Here is a 20381-nt window from a genome sequence, read left to right as displayed (position 1 = left end):
CTGACAAGACCACTTCGTTTGAACCACAGGCTTCTGTAAACGAGTGGTGTATCTGGCTATGTATTGGTGACTTTCCCGAATTCAAGATGATCATCGACGATTGATGCTGGGCGTCTCTTCCCACTCTCACTCTCGCTCACATTCTTGCAACGGTTTCTTGTATTAACTATTGATGTTTGGAGGCGTTTCACTTGCAGGTTATTGACGCGACAGAAAATGCGACAAAGGTCACGTGACTCTATATCAAACTTTCACACAGCGTTTCCGGGACCCAACCCACTCTCTAACAGTTTCAAGCCCAAAAGAACCCATGTCAGCTGAAGCTGAATCCTCCACAGGAGAGATTTCATCTACTTTTCCCTCCAATGGCGTCAGCAAAATGTTACATATCGTTTCTTTGATCTATATATACACTATCTTCTTTTGTTTTTTCTCTCTCTTTTTACTCTATTGTTCCAGCTTTTGCAGCCCAAACCTTTTCCGCTTCGACAATAGTGTTGTTGTTGGCCCTCATTTTGTTCATAGTTTCAACGTACTCTTCGTACTCGTCGCTGTCAAACACAATTCCGCCGCCCGCTTGAAGATAGGCCACGCCGTCTTTAAACACCATGGTTCTAAGCGCAATGCACGTGTCCATGGTCTTGCCGTCGTACCCCCAGTGGCCAACGGCACCGGCGTAGACGCCCCGCTTCTCCTTTTCCAACTCGGCAATGAGCTCCATCGCCTTGACTTTGGGGGCACCGCTGGTGGTACCTGCGGGGAAAATGGATCTGAACGCGTCAAATCTCGTTTGGTCGTCACGCAAGGTTCCGCTCACTTCAGAAACCAAGTGCATCACATGGGAAAACCTTTGGATCGTGAGCAACTTGTCAACTTTGTTGGTCTCGGGTCTGCAGACCCTGTTGACGTCGTTGCGGGCCAAGTCAACAAGCATGATGTGCTCGGCTCTGTCTTTCAAACTAGCTCTCAATATTTCGGCATTCTTCTCGTCTTCTTCGTTGGTCCCGCCTCGTGGTATCGTGCCTGCAATTGGATGCGTCACTATTCTGCCTTTGGCGTCGCTTTGCACTAATAGCTCGGGCGAAGCTCCGATGATCTGGAAGTCGAGCAAGTCAATGTAGAACAAATAAGGCGAAGGGTTGACTGTGCGCAAATGTCTATATATATTGAACGGGTGCAATTCTGTAGGACGAGCAACCCGCTGGGATGGCACTGCTTGGATGATGTCTCCTTTCAAAATATGTTCCTTGAGTGTGGTTACATGTTGCTCGTACCCCTTTTGGCCAATGTTGGAAGTAAACGTCTGCCCCAACTTTATTGGTTTCTGTTTGGGGAAAATGGCCTCATTGGGGACGTCAGCGAGAAGCAACTTTTCAATCTCCTCAATGGCAGCGGTTCCCTTTTTGTGTGCCGCGTCCAACTCCTTGGTCTCTTCCACGTGGATGTTGTGAATAATCTGGAATCGCTGGAAAACGTGGTCAAAAGCAATCACCAGATCGCAAAACATTAGTACTGCCTCTGGGAGTTCAAGCACATCCTTCAAGGGTCTCTTTGTTTTTGGCTCGAAATATTTGATGCAGTCGTAGGATATGTACCCGGTTGCGCCACCGCTGAATTTGGGCAAACCAGGCAACGCCGCCTGTCTGTACTGCTCCAACTCCTTCTCAAGCACAGTGATGGGGTCCACGTCGCAAAACTCCTTGGAAAATTTCGCGGGGTCGTCTCCAGTCTTGATGATTTTCGAGGGATTGATCCCGATGAAGGAGTACCTATCCACGGTGTCCCCTTTAACTGACGACTCGAACAAAAACGAAGGTAGCCTGTTCTTGTCGTTGATCTTTGCAAGTCTAAGGTACGCCTGGTGGATTGTTATGTCATTGTGAGGAACGTACTTGTAGATGGGGTACAAGTTTGGCCGCGATGATTCGCCTGCATTCGACTCGATGATCTTTGTCAACGTTTCAATGGACGGTTGGACAAGATGAGGCTATACCGGGGGGCAGTTAGTTGTCTAAGCTGGTAAAGGGAGGTGGCTTCAGTAAACTCTTTCTTCGTAAACATACCATTGCGGATGGGTTTCAATCTAATCCTTTGGCTAAAGCGGAGAGGGAGGCCCATGAGTCAACTTAGGTTGAAAAATTCAATGCGCGGTCTTTTCCAAAAAATTTCACCAAGAGTCAGCTTCTTTCCCTCCCTCGCATGCCAGTCTTCTGCTGCAAATATCCAATCCCACCTATACCGAGATTGAGAGAATGAGAGGGAGACGGCATTCATAGTTTGAGCTTTAGGTATGCAAAAACTGCTATAGTTTAATGTTCTCTGTATAATACACTCACACTCGCAAGCTCTTTGTCACGAGACATGAACCGGAAATGGGATTTAAATACAAGACCTCGTCGCAGACCAGCGTCGCACCGATGCGAGGATCGTCACCTTCCTGTTGCCAGAAAACGTCAATTTCAATCTCCAACTCCAAACAATACGCCTTGCAGAGCGTTCCAAAGCTTTGATCGTCTACGTGGGTAACTATGCAAGTGAACTGTTGCACCACGAGATGATCATCATGGCGCCTCGCCCGCTCTTGTTGCAACCGCGCCAAAATCCAAAACCTCTTGATTTTCAGCTCCCAAAACGTCAAACTTTTGCATTTTTGCAAAAGGGGAACCATTGCGTTCATGTCCGCCTGTTTCATGGGTCCACTAGTCGTGTACCCGGCTCCCTTGAAGTGGTTGGACATTTTAACGTGCTGTAAAAGACCCCTCCGTGATGCTGATTCCCGAGTAAACCACTGCTGCACATATCCCAATATTTGCATCTGGTTAAGTAGCACTTCTCCCGAGGTAAAGATATCCACCAAGTTAACGGACCCCTTGTTGAGGCCGAGCGGAGTGTTTCCCGTGAATGCTTGCACTGCGATAGATTGTGGCAGTAGATAATTGCATGAAATTACTTTGGCATTGGGCGAGATGTAGCCGTCAACATTCTTAGCCATGATGCTTTGATCATAGTTCCTAGAATCGTAAGCTGGGATCATGATGTTGTCGTGGTGGACAATGACTCGGTCCGAGTTGTACTTGTTTGCATCATCAACCTCTTGAACATGCCGAAACGCAGGAACATCAGTGCTGTCGCAGAAAACAGCACTCAAATGATTTGCAAGCAATTTCAATTCGTGAATCATAAACTCGGCTTGAGGAAAAGACGCTGCCTCTTGTGAGCGATAGCTTATGAGTGATTGAGACCGGTCAGATCGTCTAAAGACTCTTTTGATCACATCGGAGGCATATTGAGCCGCTGCAGTTGGCTTCACTGAACTCGATCCCGCATGGTCTCTCACCTTGAAAAAAGTCTTTAAAGCGCTGTTGATGTGGTTCAAATTATGGATATCGGCCTTGTTCAAGAGCGACTGATTTTCTGAAGAGCGTCTATGCATGCTTAAAATATTGAAAAAAGGTGACTCTAGTTGACCGGTGAGGCATTTCTGTAAAGTGCGCTTGCCTACATTCTTCAAAGTCACCCCCGTCAACGAGTCAAACGACATTGACACTTTTCCTTCTATTTTGGCAAATGGGTTCAATTCGGAAGCACCAAACGTCAAGGAAATAGTTAAACAAGTGACCTCCGACAAGTTCTCAAAGCGGAGTTTGTTTTGCGATTCAATCTCAAAGCCGCCACCTTCCCAGATTTCCTCATTTCTACTAAATTGCTCAAAATTGCGAAACTTCATTGCTTCCGCGGCCAGTTCTGGATAAAGTTCGCCAATTTTTGCAGCTCCTTTGAAAAGACCAGTAACGGTTTTTTGTATGCGGTCCCCATCAACAATTCTCCTGAAAGTATCACTCGAAGGTTTAACGCGAGTGATGACGTCCGGTACATGTATATTGATCACGTGCTTCCTCGAGTTTAAGGTCTCAATCGACACTGCAAAGCTGCTACTTAGGTTAGAATCATTATCGTCGTCTTTGTTATAACTACTGTCTTCGTCCACGAAGCCATATACGACATGGTCCTTGTAGTACTTTTTCGCTGTCCTCAAGTGTCGAAAATTATCAACAGTAGACAATAGCGATAATGGTGATGGAGATGGTGGTTTAGGTGGTGGTGGTACTAGTGAAGTTCTGTCCAAAGTATCAAATTCCGTTACACTAAGCTGTTCTGTGTTACCAAAGAGGCCCAGTGACAAATATATATCGGTCATCGCCCGCTCCGGCGAGTATATTTTCATATCCACGAGAAGCTGATAGATGGCTGAAGGTGAGCAATTTTGACCAAAGACATCTAGTTTACGGAGTTGTGCAATAACTGAATCGTGCGGGTATATAACGGCAAACTTTAACACATTGAGGAAATGTCTAAAATGCCGTCCTTCAAACACACGGAGGTGGACATTGACTTGATCTTTGGTCATTGATTTCACTTTTGCAATGAACTCGTTCATTTGAGCAACCGTGTCATCTCGTGACATGCTCTGCAAAAACAGGTAGATACTGTGCCAATTCTGTTCCGAATTGACAAAATATCCCAAACTTGACGAGAAAATGTTGGAATGTTGCCACATTACTAAGTTCGACACTTTGAAGTCAAAGCAGTTTGGAACAAGCCACATGGGCGAGTCGACAAGATTCCAATGTAGACTCTGAAGTAGGACGCACTGATGGCGGTACGACAGCGAGAACTTGAGTACATCAGAGCCGCTTAGTTTCAATGAGTTCACCACGTCAATGAGCGATATCGCGGCAATCTCGTCTCTTGCAAACTGGCTAAACGTACACAGGAGCGAATCGGCAAATCGCCTCTTGTTGAGCATAACGTCGTGAATATAGTTATCGAGGAACCGAATGATCCGTTTCCGCTCGTCACGGTGCAAGTTGTGTCGATCTCGTAGTATTCCATCAAAAAAGCTTGCTGCTTGTGCTTGAGGTATGACATTGTGCAAATGGAAATTTACATCCAAGGGTTTGATTTTGACAATCTCATTCTCTGCAGTGAGCACGAGAACATGGTTGTGTCTTTCATCGAACCTCGCTCCGAGATCCTGGACCACTATGCCCACTCGTGGACCATCAGGTTGAGCGATCTCAACTATAGAGCCGACTTGGGGCACATTATGCACGCTCTGCTCCACAATGTCTTGAAAGTCGGCTGCCTCGTGGTGGAAATCTTCTAGTTGTTCTTCTTCATCCCGATTTCGAACACTTGTTTTATTATATACAGTAAAAGTGTTTCTGAATTCGGTCTGCACCTCGTAGTGTCGTCTAATTGAATCACCTAAACTGTCCAATTGTTGTAGCCGTGTAGGTACTGTGATATTGAGTTTTTGAGGTTGAGTAGATAGTCGTCGACGAGCAGTAGCCGCTGTTGTTCTGCTCGACTTGCATCGCTGTTTCAAATTTCGTAGCTTACTGAAATTTTGAGTCAATATGAGCATGTCTAGAAGTACGGTCGAGCCATTGGTGGTGGTTGAGCTGGTTGTGCTTTTCTTCAGCTGGTTGTGTTATCCTTCAGCGATGAATCGTGAAAAACTATTGCAAATTCCCGAGACGTCTACAAAGAAAAAAAGAACGGACTTTCATGTTTCTACTCAGGGCGCAATTTTTTTACACTTCTTTCTTGTTCCCTTCATTCCTTTCCTCCTTTTTCACTTTACATCTGGACAATGCAATGTACTGAATGAATGAATGAATGAAAGACCAAGATCAAATGCTGGTATTTAACTCTACATTCATAAAATTTTAAATACATTTTTTGTTTTTTTTTCTTTAGTTTTTTTGCTAGCTCCATCTCTGCACCACAACGACATTCAGCAACTTTGCATCGGCAACTGTGATATCATTCGATTCTTCAATCGGTTTCACTGGGAAAGCATGACTTAGGGTAAAGCTTCGATCGCCGTTCCCGCTGTTGTTCTCGTGATTCCTCACAAATTCATAGACCACGGTGATTGGATCGCTCGCGTAGAATTTCTGGGAAGTTCTCTTGCCATTAGCGAATCGTATCTGGATCAAAGTGTCGCCTTCTCCTTGGCCTGCCGCGGACTGCTGCTTCTTTGCCTCACTGGAAGATTTATCATCGACAGTTTTTTCAGCAGGAGTTTGTTGGCCTCTGCTCAATAAATCGGTCTCGCCAGGCACAGGAGAGCCCAACCTTTGTCCCGCGCCATGGTACCCGCCAACTTTCTTCTTGGGGGGCACGTAATCCTCATCGGTGCGCTTAGACACCGTCACGTCAACATCATCGCCCGGGTCGACTTCCAATATCGAAATGGGCACTCTCCCTTGCTCAATCTCATTCAAGATTCTCTGGTTCTTGGGGTCGTCGTAGCTATATAACAAACTGTCGCCCACGGTGAACCCCTGTTTCCAAAACGTGATTTCTCGATTAACTTTTTTCGGTCTGAGGCGGTTCATCAACTCCCGCGCATGGGCACGTGGGTCCTCGATGGCCTCGCTCGGCTCGTTCCCATCGCCCAATTTGAACCCGGTGCCAGCGAATTGCTCTGCGCGCTCCAGTTGCTGTTGTTGTTGAGCCCTAGCACTGGGACGACCATCGGGCATATTCATCTGGTCTCTGGCCTTTTGGAAAATCTGATCAACGATGCTCAGGTCTTTCTTGCGGTCCTTGTTGGGGTCTTCAACTTGCAACGCAGATTTCTCTCCGCCGGTGAAGAAATTGTGGTTTGTGCGATCATCTTCCAGATCGTCGTCCTCATTGTTCAAATCGCGGAACGTAGTGATGCCTTTTGGTTGTTTGGCCCTCTTCTGCGTCTTTTGTGAACCAAAGCCAGCTTGCGCCAAGGTCAGCGAGCCAAACATTGGCGGTTCGTGCTGCTCAAATGGACGTGACTGCGGATGCGAAGCATGGCTTTGATGTTCGTTGTTGGCATAGTAGTCCTCAACTGCTCCAACCAAGTCATTGTTGTTTCTCAGTAGGTACTGCTCGGCAAGCGCCTTGGATGCATTGGTAATTGAAATGAATTCAGCAATCAGGTTGTCGTCGGACATTGTTTGAGGGTCTCCTCTCCCTAGAAAGCAAACTTCTAAAGAGATATATGCAATTTGCACCTTTTGGAAACTTGGTATATGTGTGGTTGACGAATTGCCAGTCAAAAGTTCGATGGCAACAAAAGCGGTGCGTGCGCTACCTGTACACTCCGATCCCACTACAAAGAAAAGAACGACCAGGACTGTTGTTTTCAATATAACAAATGTGTATTAGCTATATGATAAACCGATGTTGAACCTAAATACAGTAACCATTCATTTCAAATGGTCAAATGACGTTAACTATATGTGAATGATAATAATAAAAAAAAATGGGGGCATGAAAAGCTTTTTCATAACACTTCGTGAAAATAAGTAAGTAAAATAAGTAAATTTTCTTTTTCAATAAAATTACATTAATGTTGAATAAAATGTAATATCAAATGACACCAAGCATCAACATTCAAAGAATTGAATCAATGCAAACCAAACCAAAATGGGGATCTGTCGACTTCCCCCCCACATTGGTTAGTTATCTCTTGTGCTGGAGAACTTAGTATTTAGCACGGAAGTCCTTGGCAGCTTCAACCATATTGGTCAAAGATTCCTTAACTTCTGGCCAACCTCTAGTCTTCAAACCACAGTCTGGGTTGACCCAGAACTTGTTGGCTGGGTAAACTTTCAAGATTTCCTCAATTCTAGCAACAAACTCCTCCTTGGATGGGATTCTTGGTGAGTGGATATCAAACAAACCTAAGCCAATGTGGTTAGGGTATTCCGAAAATTCTTGAATGTAATTTGGATCGTCCTTCTTTGAAAATTCAATGGAGACAACATCAGCGTCCAAGGCCTTGATGTGGTTAGGGTCCAAGTCTGAGTAACAAAAGTGGGAGTGGATTTGAGTAGAGTTTTCAACGCCAGAAGTGGCAACTCTGAAGGATTGAGCAGCCCAGTTCAAGTAGTCTGATCTCTCCTTACCGGCTCTCAATGGCAAACCTTCTCTGATGGCTGGCTCGTCAACTTGAATCACGGTGATACCGGCTTTTTCCAAGTCGTCAACTTCATCTCTCAAAGCCAAACCCAATTGCAAGGCTTGGATCTTACCAGAAACGTCATCTCTTGGGAAAGACCATCTCAAGATGGTGACTGGACCAGTCAACATACCCTTCATGGGCGATTTGGTCAATGATTGCGCGTAAACTGATTCCTTAACGGTCATGGCTTTTGGTCTGGAAACGTCACCAACAATGATTGGTGGTCTAACGTATCTGGAACCGTATGATTGCACCCAACCGTTGGTGGTGAAAGCAAAACCATCCAATTGTTCACCAAAGTATTGAACCATATCGTTTCTCTCCGGTTCACCGTGAACCAAAACGTCCAAACCAATTTCTTCTTGGAATCTAACAACAGTTTCCATCTCCTTGTTGATAAATTGTTCGTATTCTTCAGCGGTGATTTGTCCCTTGGCAAACTTGTTTCTGTTGACTCTAATGTCCTTAGTTTGTGGGAATGAGCCAATGGTGGTGGTTGGGAACAAAGGCAAGTTGTATTTGGCCTTTTGAGCTTCCAATCTCTCGGGGAAAGCAGCCTTTCTGGTGGCCAATTTTTCATTGATGGTGGTCAATCTTTCTTGAACCTTGGGGTTATTGGTGATTGAAGATTCGCTTCTGGCCTTGACTGAGGCAGCATTAGCGTCCAATTTGCTAGAAACGTCTTCACCGGAAATGTGCTTGGCAATGGTGACAACTTCATCTAACTTTTGAGTAGCAAAAGAAAACCAGTCCTTAATCTCAGCTGGCAATTTGGTTTCAGATTCCAAATCAACTGGAGTGTGCAACAATGATGATGAAGTGGCAACAACAACCTTGTCCTTACCAACTTTTTCAATAGCCTTGTTCACGACATTTGAAGCCTTGGCCAAGTCGGTTTTCCAAATGTTTCTACCGTCAACAACACCAACAGACAAGGTTTGGTCGCCCTTGACAATTGAGGAAACTTCGTCCAATTGCTCTGGGACTCTGACAAAGTCAAAGTGGAAACCGGCAACTGGCAAGTTTTCAATAGCCTTCAAGTTTGGTCTAACGTCACCGAAATAAGTGGTCAAAATCAATTTTGGAGCCTCTGTAGTAGCCAAGTAGTCATAAGCTTCTTGGAATTTGGATTGAACACCTTCTGGCAAGTCCAAAACCAAAATTGGCTCATCAATTTGCACTTCATCGGCACCAGCTTCTTTCAATTTGCTCAACAACTCCTTGTAGACTGGCAAAAGTTTAGGCAACAAGGAAATTGGGTCCAAGTCGAGGGAGTCCTTGTCGGATTTACCCAAGTACAAGTATGAAACTGGTCCCAAAACGACAGGTCTAGTCTTGACACCCAAGGCCTTGGCTTCGTTGAACTCGTCAACTGGCTTAACACCAGCAGCAGTGTTTAACTTGAAATCGGTAGAGTGGGAAAAAGTTGGTCTGACATAGTGGTAGTTTGAGTCAAACCACTTGACCATTTCCAACGCAGTGACGTCAACAGCAGGACTCGAGTCGGTGGCTTTTCTTTGCAAGCCTCTGCCCATAGCAAACAAAACGTCAATTGGGGCCAACTCAAACTTGGTGTATCTTTCGGGGATAGCATTGAACAAGAGGGACAAGTCCAACACTTGGTCGTAGAATGAAAAGTCATTGGATGGAATGACATCGACACCAGCTTGCTGCTGCAACTTCCAGTTGTGTTCTCTCAACTGCTTACCAGTCGCCAACAACTCATCAACGGAAGCCTTACCGCCCCAGTAAGCTTCAGTGATTTTCTTTAATTCTCTTTGACCACCAATACGTGGGAAACCTAAGACAGAAGATTGAACCATTGGGTGTGTAACTTGTGCGAGCTAGTTTCAGGGTAATTGACTAGAGATCAATGTAGAAAGAAACAAAGCGAAAAGAAGAAAAGAAAGAAGAAGAAGAAGAGGGAGGGAAAAAGGTTGAGAAAAAGCCATGAAAATTTTTGAAGAAAAGCGTTGGAAATTATACTGGCTCCATGTGTGCTGTTCCACAGTACACCACACACATACAGTGACACATTCAGTGTGGGAGACAGGGAGAGACACGGGTCCCGTTGTTGAAAAAAAAAAAAGGCGTGTCTATTTGGCCAAAGTGAAAAACTTCACCAACAAAAAAAAACAACCAATATTTCAACAAACAAGCTACAGGCGAGTGAATTGTGTTGCCACCTCTTACTTCGAAAAGAGGTCAAATCGGAGCGAGGGTGGCCCAGGGGCTCGAGTAGCACATGCTTCTCTTCAGGGTGATTTTGTGTCGTTTGACCAAAGCATAAGATACGAGAGTGTCGACCCCCCCCCCCCCATGCTGTTCCATCCCTCCCTTCCCTCCTCACATACTCGCACTTACCTGGGAAAGTTCCTCCCGGGCGAAAGTCGCGTTTTTTGCTTTGCTTGCGTGCTCGTGGTGTTTCTCTTCTCGCCCTTCTTCTTTGGAGCAGCCTGATCCCTGGCTTCGTCTCCCTCACGTGTTGCCGAGTCAGCACAGCGCCGCCGTTGATCCAATTAGAGATTGAGGTCCTGTTGCATCTGATTTTTTTTTTTTTTTTTTCGTTTCAGTTGTAGCATCGGTCACGTGCAATTGTATGATTCTCCGCTGCCGGTGAACCAAGCCTCTGTGTGTTAATAGCTGCAGAGCACTGTATACACTATGGTTTCATAGTAGACAGGTTGGTGCATATGTCTTGCTCAACAGATGAAACTTGGAGAAATAGAGAGATTCACACGACAGGGTACTTTTTGCCAACGTTAATTTTTAATTTGTCTATTTGCTTAGTCGTTCTTTCTTTGACTTCTTTCTTTTTATTTTTTTCTCCAGACTTCTCGTCGTTTTGAAGCTAACGTCCGTCATCAAGGCAACAAGGGATTTTACCATGCGACTCTGGCAATAAGTCCCTTTGGATACTTCCGGGCGAGAAATTTCCTCACTTCGTCAGTAGTCAACAAAAGGAGGCCGAATCCCATGGCAATGAAATAGTATTCCACTGGTATTTGAGCAGTGCCCATGGCATTCTGTATAGCGGGGATGTAGTTTATAATGAAATTGACCATCAACACAAAGGGAACCACGAAAACAACCTTCTTGTTCATCATGATGGAATGCTGAAACAAACTCAAGTGACGCGTCCTCAACGCTAGCAAATTAAACACCTGCATAATCACCAAGTTGATGAAATAGATTGACGACGACACTGCCAAATAGTTGTCCACGTTGGGCAAGGATTCGTATGAGCCAAACGACAATGCAAATTGGTCAAACCGAAGTCCTCTTCTTGTAAGGTTCAAAAACGCAACCAAAAATGACGTGAATGTGTAAAACGTACCCAAGCAGATGTAGGAATGAAAGAGCAATTTCCAATCCACCAATCTTTCGCCGGTAATCACTCTGGGTTTCTTTGTAAGAAGATTGCTTTCGGCACCTTCGTACGCCAACACTATGGATCCAACGCAATCGGTCAAGCAACAAATGATAATCATCAAAAACGAACTCAACATCTGGGGCATGCCGAAAAACACATTCATGATCACGGGCCACAACTCGGAATAACTACCAGCAGGTAATAAATAACAAATTGTCTTTTTCAAATTTTCAAACACCAATCTACCAAACTTTAAAGCTTCCACGATAGACAAGAACAACTGGTCTCCCTCGGATTTCATCAAGATCAAATCGGCTGCTTCCTTGGCTATATCTGACGCGTCTAGAATCGAAATGCCGATATCTGCTTGCTTCAAGGCTGGTGCATCATTGATACCATCTCCCGTCATACCAACGCAGTGGCCATGCTTTTGAAATTGTTGCACAATCGCTAGTTTTTGCTCTGGGGTTGTTCTAGTAAAGACCAACTCATCATATTTGACAATGTGTTGCCAATGCACATCGGTCAAGTAGTTCAATTGAGGACCAGTTATGCTCACCGCGTTATGCCTGGGTGTTTCAATCGACTCCAACTTGTCAAAGTCTCCAGTGACTATTCCACATTGCTTTGCAATCGATACACCGGTCAACTCATAATCACCCGTGATCATGATGATTTTGATACCGGCATCTCTCAACGTGCCAATCACTTGGTCAATGTTTTTCCTGGGAGGATCTTCGATGCCAACGAGTCCCATAAACACCAAGTCCGACTCGATTTCTCTCTTGAGTCTATTTGCACTTTCGCTTCTCTCAAATAGGTTTATTGACAGCTTGCTGATCAACTTTGATGCAAACAAAATTACCCTTTTACCATCGGCAGACCATTTCTTTTGCAAATTTCTGAGTTGTTGTGATGTCTCGCCAGTAATTGTCTCCAAATCTCCCTCGTCATTCATAGCCCACTCGCAATTATCCATCAACACATCAGGCGCAGCTTTAACCAACAAGAGGTAATTGTCCTCACATTCACCTTTCAACCCAAGTTTAGTCCATATTGACTCACTAGCATTAACAGATGGCTCAACCAACGAAAGCATGTACTTGTCCTTTGAATTAAAAGGAACGTCTAATTTCTTGACCCACTGTTCTCGGATGAGTTCCGAGCTTTTGTGTGTGCTTGCTTCAACGAATTGCAAGATGGCTCGATCGGTGGCATTACCACCCATTGCAGTGCCATTGACAAGATGGCTCTCGTTGCACAAGGTGCCGATTGTGTAAACTTGAGCCCTTGGTGCCGATTCCTTTTCTTCTTCCTCTAACTCGTTTATGTTCATTTTTTCATCGTCTTTGGCAACTACCGCGTGATCAGATTGTTTGCCTCGAATGAATGATAAAACCACCTTCATGTTGTTTTGTGTCAACGTGCCGGTTTTATCAAAACACAAGACCGAGCAGGACGCCAATGTACCACACATGTGTAAACTCTTGACCAAAATCTGTTGTTGCTTCATCTTCTTTGCCGTTAATAACAAGACAAACGCGATGGTGACTGGCAATGACTCTGGAATAGTGGCCACGGCAAAGCTCACAAGGTCAATAATCAAATTGGCAACATTGATCCAATCCGGGTAGTCGCGATGCAACCAAGCACACCACACAATGATTACCAAAACCACCAAAAACAAGATAATCATGGAAATGAAAACAACAAACCTGACAATCTCATACTGCAATGGACTTAGTCCGCTCCTGGGTTTGGAAGTTAGTTTGGCAATAGAACCAAAGATTGTGTCATCGCCGGTGGAAACAACAATACCGCGACCCGTACCATTCAAGCAAAATGTCCCCTGCATGGCAATACAATTGCTTTCTAAATAGTTTGGGTTCTTGATTGGATCGTCACTCTCACTAGTAGCGGCAACGGGCTTTGATTCACCAGTCAAAATGGCCCTGTCAAAGGACAAGTCATGCGAGTTGCTAATCACTCGGATGTCGGCAGGTATTTTAACACCGGGAGAAAACTTGACAAGGTCACCAGGCACCAATTTGGAGCTCTCCACCGTCAAGTTCTTGCCGTCTCTAATAACTTGCGATTCACTAGCAACCAAACCGTGGATAGAATCCATAACTTTTGAACTCGAAAAGTCTTGGATAAAGTTGAAAGCAGCTTGAATCAAAAACACAACGATCAAAATGATCCCAAGAACCAAGTTGGCAACCGCAGGTGGACTTCCAAGCGGTTTCCAACTGATGATGCACAATACACCACCACCCAACAACAAGATCCCGAATCCGCCAAAGAAATTCATAAACGTCTTTTTCCAAAACCCACTAGGTGGTTTGGATTGTCTGTTTTCCCCGTACGTTTTCAAGTTTTGTTGATATTGAGCTTCAGATAAGCCATTGAGCAAATCAGTTGAGAAACGAGAAAGAATGTTTTGGATAGAATCAACATTGTAAGTGTATGAGTTGAATTTGCTTGTTGTTGTTGTTGTTGTTGCAGCAGCAGCAGCGGTAGCTATTGCTGTATTAGCACCACCACTACCACATTTGGCATTCTCAATGTCAATCCTGTGCGATGCTGTTTTGAACAAAGCTGGAAGTACAACGCCAGGCTCAACTTTCTCTCTGATGGGGAAAATCTTATTCAAGCTGCCTGATCGTGAATGGATAGAGAACCTTCTGCTTCTAGCTCTGCCTCGAGTCAGCTCTTGCGCTTCGAGCTCGTTTTCATCAAACCTGATGGCCTCCTCGCGACCTTTCTCCTCCCATTTCGAAGTGACACTCTCCGAATATGTTGACTCCATGCTGTCTTTGTCTTCGTCTTTGCACCAATGAACAAGGAAAGAAGGAAAAGCAAATACAACAACAACAACAACAACAACAACAGCAAAGTCTCCAGGATCCAGGCGAGCATTTATACCGTGCCCAAAAGCATCTGAATGGCACTTCCAAGTTTCCACATTTCTTCTTTGTTTTTTTTGCCAATCGTCATCTCAATAACCAAAATCCAAAGAGGGGACACCGCAAGAAACGAAGTAGCGAATCCGCAAGCAAAGTCAGACACCATCCCGTAAACCATCCTATTGTTCGTAACATAGCACCATCAAGCTCGCCATAGCTGAGGTATGGATCCTTCTCCTTAACTTTTTTTTTAGTTTTGTTTGAGGGAATTTTCTCACCCATTGACTTGTGATATTTATCTCCAGTCTCTTGTTGTTTCACACAATTCACTCAATTTCGTCAATCTCATCAAATTGCGTCACGTGTGTCCCCTTGGTACGAGCGTATTGTTGTTCTTTTTCGTTTGGCCACCATGATGGGGTTCTTTTTAATCATTTGACATGAATGAAAAAAAAAATCCCTCAACGAAGCCTCTTCAATTGATTGCGTAATCTCCATGTTTCGCCTTCGTATTGATGGTCAATATCGCGATTGTTGGTGCACCAGAGTTAAATCTTAAATCCCTCTCCAAAACAAACAAAAAAAAATGGGATTTGGCAACCAAATGTCCAGCAATCCCCAGTCTCAACAGAAGTCGGCCGACTCTCAGCATAAGGCTTTCTTAAGGTAACATTACGAAAAAGAACAGATGCAACCAAGAGAAAGCAACTCAATCCTCCAACTCACACCCACACTTCCGAAACGTGAAGGATTCGTTGTCTCGCCAAACTGCGGCATTTCTCAATTTTTCGTCTTTTTTTTGTTTTATTCACTTTCACTCCAAGTCTCTGGAAAGGCTAAATCAACAACTAATTAATGCACCTTCAGACGCTTTCAAGCTGAGTGGGTTTAGGGGTCGCCTATAAAGGCGCACCTAATGTGAGATTTAAGCCTTGTTTTTGTTTTTGTCACGTGATTTTTGCTCTCGATGGGATGGCACTGTTCTGCTTTAATCGCGTCAAATAATGTAGAAGGTTTGAGATGCCAGAGCAAGACCGCGTCTACATGAGGAGAGGGGAGGGAGAGCAGGTTGGTGCCGTAAGGTCCTTTGGTCACAATTAGATTGAAACTGAAGATCTCAAAAATTTTTCAACACTAATCTCAGATGGTGTCCCCACCACGTCTTTTTGCAAATGAATATAATTTTGCAACTGCCGCACAAGTTCGTCTTCACCAATGTTTGAGGAGATTTGAGCAGAAATAAAAGGCTGGATTATTTGCTGCATACCCTACCAATAGCTTATGGTTGAATATACCATTCACGGCGGACTTTATAGCACTTTCAGTGAGCAAGTAGCTTGCAGATTGACGTTGTTGGCATCAACCCCCTTCCCCCCCCCCTCCTCGTAGCATCTACCCTTCTCGCGCGGCCGCCTAAAGAGCAACAGGAGGTAAAGAATTTTTTTTTTTCAGCCAAACCTCATCAAGTCGACTCCAAACATTCGAGACCACCGTCTGCCCTTCTCCTACCCTTCTTCCTCTCTTCTCCTTCTTCTCCTTCTCTTTTTTTCCCGATGAAACCTACACAATGTCCTCTTCTACATATCAGTCAGATTTTCTACAATTAGCCTTGGAGTCCGAGGCTTTGAAATTCGGTAAATTCACATTGAAATCAGGCCGTGAATCCCCCTATTTCTTCAACTTGGGCTTGTTCAACACGGGCAACTTATTATCAAGTCTCGCGACGTCGTATGCGCAAGCAATCATAGAAAGCGGGATTCAGTTTGATATCCTTTTCGGCCCCGCGTACAAAGGTATCCCCTTGGCAGCGATCACCGTGGCGAAATTGGCCGAATTGAAACCGGAAACGTATGGAAACATAGGCTATTCGTTCAACAGGAAGGAGAAGAAGGACCACGGGGAAGGTGGATCGATTGTTGGGTGTCCGTTGAAAGGTAAGAAGATCTTGATTATCGATGACGTTATGACTGCTGGAACCGCCATCAACGAGGCGTTTGCTATCATTGCTGAGGAACAGGGCGAATGTGTCGCATGCATCATTGCCTTGGATAGACAGGAATCTACCAAGGATGACCCCACGAAATCCGCCACCAAGGCCGTCAGTGAAAAATACGGCATTCCCGTGTATTCCATCGTGAGTCTCGGCGAAGTCGTCTCCATTTTAGACGGCAAGATCAAACAAGACGATTTAAAATCCATAGAGGAATATAGAAGTAAGTACGGAGCGTAATCAGTTTTGCCTTTTTTCTTCTATATATATATATATACAGCATGCGTGAATCCTTTTTTTTCAAAGTTCAAACTCAGCCTCTAATTTTCATAATCTTCTTCTTTGGCGCTTTTGGAACATTGGGCTTATGCTCGCCCGAACCTAGCGCGTCTTGAGCCGGCTCAGGGTCGTAAATGCTTTTCGTCATCGGATGCTTCAAAGTCAAACTAGAATGGACGGGCACAATTGTATTCATCTTGAACCCTTTAACTTTGGGAATCTCCTCCGGGGTAAAGTTTTGCTGGAAATCCTGAGGCATGGCGATGCCGCTCTTGACGCCAATGCTATCCAAGTCCGTAGGGTGGTCAGCCAAATAGTTGGCTATCTCATTCATAAACCTCTTTTTATTATTGAAGCGCTCAAAGAGGGGCTTGCCGCCGTCTTCTTCATCTTTCAACAACACGCGGACTCGGCCGGGGTTACCGAAATCCTGCGGGTGGGTCTTGTCCAACTCCAACAACACTGGTACTTGTAGATGCCGGCACGCATCACTGATGGTCTTTGCGAGCGGGTTTTCCACAGCGCGATCAATGCTGACTCTTCTCCCCTGTTTATGAGATCGATTAAGGTCGAAATAGCATGGGTATAAGATTTGAAATTTCCGAAAATGGGCCTTTTGGTCCTCGGTGAAAGCGTTGGGGTCAATGATGTTGGCCTGTTTGTGAGCGCCGACTTTCGAAGAAGGTTGCGGAGGAGGAGGGACATTGCTGAAATTGGGCATCCCTGGAAATACACCCGATAATCCTGCTGGTTCGGGGTTCTGGTCTTGTGATCTGACTATGGTGGGTTCGGGTCTCCTTGGAGCCACGGGTGTTTTCAAGCTTGGGTCGAACTGGGCAAGGTCCATATCGAGGTTATCGATATCATCGTCGTTGACTTCTTCCAACACTGGTCTCCTTGACATGGTGTATGTATGTGAAGCCGTGGTATATATACAAATATGAGATACGAGGTAAAGAAGTATTAAATTGTTGATGACAACCGAGAGAAGAATTGCAAAAAATTACTGAATCGAAACGGCTGCCGCTGGTGAAGTAAAAACTCCACGATATATACAATTGCAGCGACTACAAGGGAGGGAAAAGTAGGAAAAACCACTTTGAAATACATGCTTTCACCTTCAGGAAGACACCATAGGTATTGGCATCTCTAAAGTGTACATGTATTTGCATGGTGTCTCTTTTCTTTGCTTCACGCTGGAGCATTAACTATAACAGTCACATTCGCTTCCCATTGCATACCGTAAAAAAAAAAGGAACAAAAAACACTCCAAAATTGCAAAAGAGTATCCAAAGTGAAAGAGGTGTATCCTTACCACAGAAAGTTAAACAATTTAATTGATCATTTATTGCGATTCTCTCCACTCTCTCCAACTCCTGCTCCTCTTTTTCCTCCCCCTATATACACCTGTCACTGGTTATTGAGTTCTGGTGGCTCGCTGAAATCCAAAATTTCAATAAAAGTCTCTCCCTCTTCGACATTACCAAATCTTTGAACAGCGGCAACACATCGCTTGTAGTCCATGCGAACTTGCCATATGCCGCCAGTCACGTCACTCAACAAGTCTCTAGCAAAGACGCCTCTTTCGACATCCCACAACTTCAACATCTTTTCGCTGCCGCTCACGACCTTCAATCCGTCGTGCTCAAAGCAGGTGATTGCGGCCGAGTGGCCCTTCAACTCGCTCTTCAAGTCGCCGTTCGAAGGGTCCCATATGCGCAAGGACGCGTCAGCTGCAGCCGACACCAATACGCCGTCCACCAACGCCAAGAGCCCCACGAGCGATCCGTGACCTTGCAAGAGCCGGAGCAACTCGCCAGTCTCAAAGTTCCACAAGTTTATCGTCGAGTCCATCGAGCCGGAAAAGCAGATCTTCTTGTCAAAGTCCATCGCGGTTGAGTACACCCGGTCGTTGTGTCCCTGCAACACGTGCTTGCACTCGCCGTTATCCAAAAGATCCCACACCCGCACCGTGGAATCATAGGAACCGGAGATTATAATGTTGCCATGGCCCGATATTGAGCGCACAGACTGGGTATGACCGGATAATATGGTGATCAAATAAGGATTATCAATCTCCCCGCCATCGAAAACGGGTGTTTCGCAGTCCTGGTCGCCCAAGATGGGCAATTTCCAAACGTGTATGTTATGGTCTCTGGAACCGGTAACGAGCAAAGGGTACTCGGGGTAGACAATGTCTTCGCCGCTGGCGTCTTTGCCGATAACGGTGGGGTTGATGATGTCGAGACATCTGATTGTCGAGGTGTGGCCACGGAAAATGTGGGTGCACCTGCCGGTGTTCATGTTCCAGACTCTCACGGTTCGGTCAGTGGATCCGGTAACGAGCGTGTTTCCGCTATATTTGAGCGCCCAAACACCACCTTCGTGGCCCTCCAATACCTTCATCAACTGGCCCGTCTTGGTGCTGTATATTAGGATACATTTGTCGTCAACACCAGTAACGATTTTTTCCTCGTCGTGCTGCAAACACGTTACTACTTTATTGCCGTGGCCCTTGACGCTGATTCTTTTTGGCTTGTATGTCGGGTCTAGCCATCTATTGACTATTGACTTGCGCTTTTTGTACAACACTTGCGCGGGGTTGATATCATTGGGCATGGTGCACCAGTGGTGTAGCAACGAGTCACATTGACCAAGCTCGGCTTTGATCGTAGCATCATCTGTGATTAATTTATCCTTCTTGATCAACTGGACCCACAACTGAGTATTGTTGATAATCTGGAACCATTTTTTGCACACTCTTCCAAGCAAGACAAGTGTTTGATAGTCAAGATAAGACAACACCTTCATGGCGACTTCAAATGGCAAATTGCCAATCAAGTCTCTTTTCAAAGAGTTGTGGATCAATCCGTTGAAAGTGCTCAAGGACGAGCGACTAGTTCTCTGAAGTAGCTTGAACAACAAGTGGTTTTGATTCTCCTCGGCGAGAAACTGGGTCAAGTTGGTGATAACATTGACCAATTCGGCCTGGGTGGTAGGGACTTTGGACATGTGGCTCTCAATTAGTGCCATGTTGTATTTCCCCGAGGTGGAACGAGGGCTGTTTGAGCCTAATCCTTGTTCAGCTTCTGTGTCCAGCTGGGTCGGGGACGCACTTGGCGAGGGCAACGGAGGCTGTTGGGTTTGCTCTTCCTCTACATCAGATATAGGGATGTGGTTTGGCGAATTGATTTGGTTTGGAGTTCGAGGACGGTGGCCATGGTCGCGGTTGACACTGCTTGAATGGACAACAGCACCCGAGTGGACGACGTTTTGTTGCATGTGGTAGTGGCCGCCGACCCCGCCTTGCCCAGCAGCGTTGTTAGAAGGCACGGCGTTAGCTACAGCTGACGCCGGTTGCAAGGGACCACTTCGGCTTGCAGAAGAGAGCGGATCATTCGAAGTGAGTCTCTTCTTGGTTGGCGGATGGCCCAAACTATTGGTGCGGTGCGATAACGACTGGGTGTACGACTCGGCATCAGAAGAAGCCGTTTCGTCACAAGAAACAAAACTCTCCAAGTCGTCGCCGCAATCCTCTCCGGCATTGCGTTTTCGTCGGTTCTCCTGTACCTCCTGGATGGTGAGTGGCTGCTGCTGCTGCTGCAGTGTCTCATAATCGCGTACTTCAAGATTGTCGGCGGGGTTTTTCAGCTCCAATAGCGTCAACTTTTGGTATTTTCGATGCAAAGCTACGTCGGACAATTTCCCATTCTGGTTGACTAGTTTATATTCAAATTTCGCCGTCTCACCCTTCAAGGGGTAATCAAAGTTGGAAATGTTCAAGCCGTCCATAATTGATTTTTTTTTTGATTTATCAAC

General features: G+C 45.4%; 8 protein-coding genes across 8 annotated transcripts; 1 reads left to right on the top strand and 7 right to left on the bottom strand. All coding sequences in view use genetic code 12, as the record gives it.

Moving 5' to 3' along the window:
• Positions 1-442: 442 nt before the first annotated feature.
• LODBEIA_P08910 (uncharacterized protein) lies at positions 443-2066 on the bottom strand (the record flags this gene model as incomplete). Its single annotated transcript, XM_066976861.1, has 2 exons — positions 443-1987; positions 2064-2066. The coding sequence occupies 2 exons, from the start codon at positions 2064-2066 to the stop codon at positions 443-445; spliced, it is 1548 nt and encodes a 515-aa protein (XP_066827829.1).
• Positions 2067-2332: 266 nt separating this feature from the next.
• Positions 2333-5428, bottom strand: LODBEIA_P08900 (uncharacterized protein; the record flags this gene model as incomplete). Its single annotated transcript, XM_066976860.1, has 1 exon — positions 2333-5428. One exon carries the CDS (start codon positions 5426-5428, stop codon positions 2333-2335), a length of 3096 nt encoding a protein of 1031 aa, XP_066827828.1.
• Positions 5429-5771: 343 nt separating this feature from the next.
• On the bottom strand, positions 5772-7001 carry LODBEIA_P08890 (uncharacterized protein; the record flags this gene model as incomplete). Its single annotated transcript, XM_066976858.1, has 1 exon — positions 5772-7001. The coding sequence occupies one exon, from the start codon at positions 6999-7001 to the stop codon at positions 5772-5774; it is 1230 nt and encodes a 409-aa protein (XP_066827827.1).
• A 532-nt stretch (positions 7002-7533) lies between these two features.
• Positions 7534-9837, bottom strand: LODBEIA_P08880 (uncharacterized protein; the record flags this gene model as incomplete). Its single annotated transcript, XM_066976857.1, has 1 exon — positions 7534-9837. One exon carries the CDS (start codon positions 9835-9837, stop codon positions 7534-7536), a length of 2304 nt encoding a protein of 767 aa, XP_066827826.1.
• Positions 9838-10896: 1059 nt separating this feature from the next.
• LODBEIA_P08870 (uncharacterized protein) lies at positions 10897-14196 on the bottom strand (the record flags this gene model as incomplete). The annotated part of the gene is made up of 1 exon (XM_066976856.1): positions 10897-14196. The coding sequence occupies one exon, from the start codon at positions 14194-14196 to the stop codon at positions 10897-10899; it is 3300 nt and encodes a 1099-aa protein (XP_066827825.1).
• Positions 14197-15860: 1664 nt separating this feature from the next.
• Positions 15861-16523, top strand: LODBEIA_P08860 (uncharacterized protein; the record flags this gene model as incomplete). Its single annotated transcript, XM_066976855.1, has 1 exon — positions 15861-16523. One exon carries the CDS (start codon positions 15861-15863, stop codon positions 16521-16523), a length of 663 nt encoding a protein of 220 aa, XP_066827824.1.
• Positions 16524-16596: 73 nt separating this feature from the next.
• LODBEIA_P08850 (uncharacterized protein) lies at positions 16597-17466 on the bottom strand (the record flags this gene model as incomplete). Its single annotated transcript, XM_066976854.1, has 1 exon — positions 16597-17466. The coding sequence occupies one exon, from the start codon at positions 17464-17466 to the stop codon at positions 16597-16599; it is 870 nt and encodes a 289-aa protein (XP_066827823.1).
• A 506-nt stretch (positions 17467-17972) lies between these two features.
• On the bottom strand, positions 17973-20354 carry LODBEIA_P08840 (uncharacterized protein; the record flags this gene model as incomplete). The annotated part of the gene is made up of 1 exon (XM_066976853.1): positions 17973-20354. The coding sequence occupies one exon, from the start codon at positions 20352-20354 to the stop codon at positions 17973-17975; it is 2382 nt and encodes a 793-aa protein (XP_066827822.1).
• Between the last annotated feature and the right edge of the window lie 27 nt (positions 20355-20381).

The sequence above is a fragment of the Lodderomyces beijingensis genome, assembly GCF_963989305.1.
Source record: "Lodderomyces beijingensis strain CBS 14171 genome assembly, chromosome: 1".
NCBI lineage: Eukaryota > Fungi > Ascomycota > Pichiomycetes > Serinales > Debaryomycetaceae > Lodderomyces > Lodderomyces beijingensis.
This window is presented reverse-complemented; position numbering and strand designations above follow the sequence as displayed.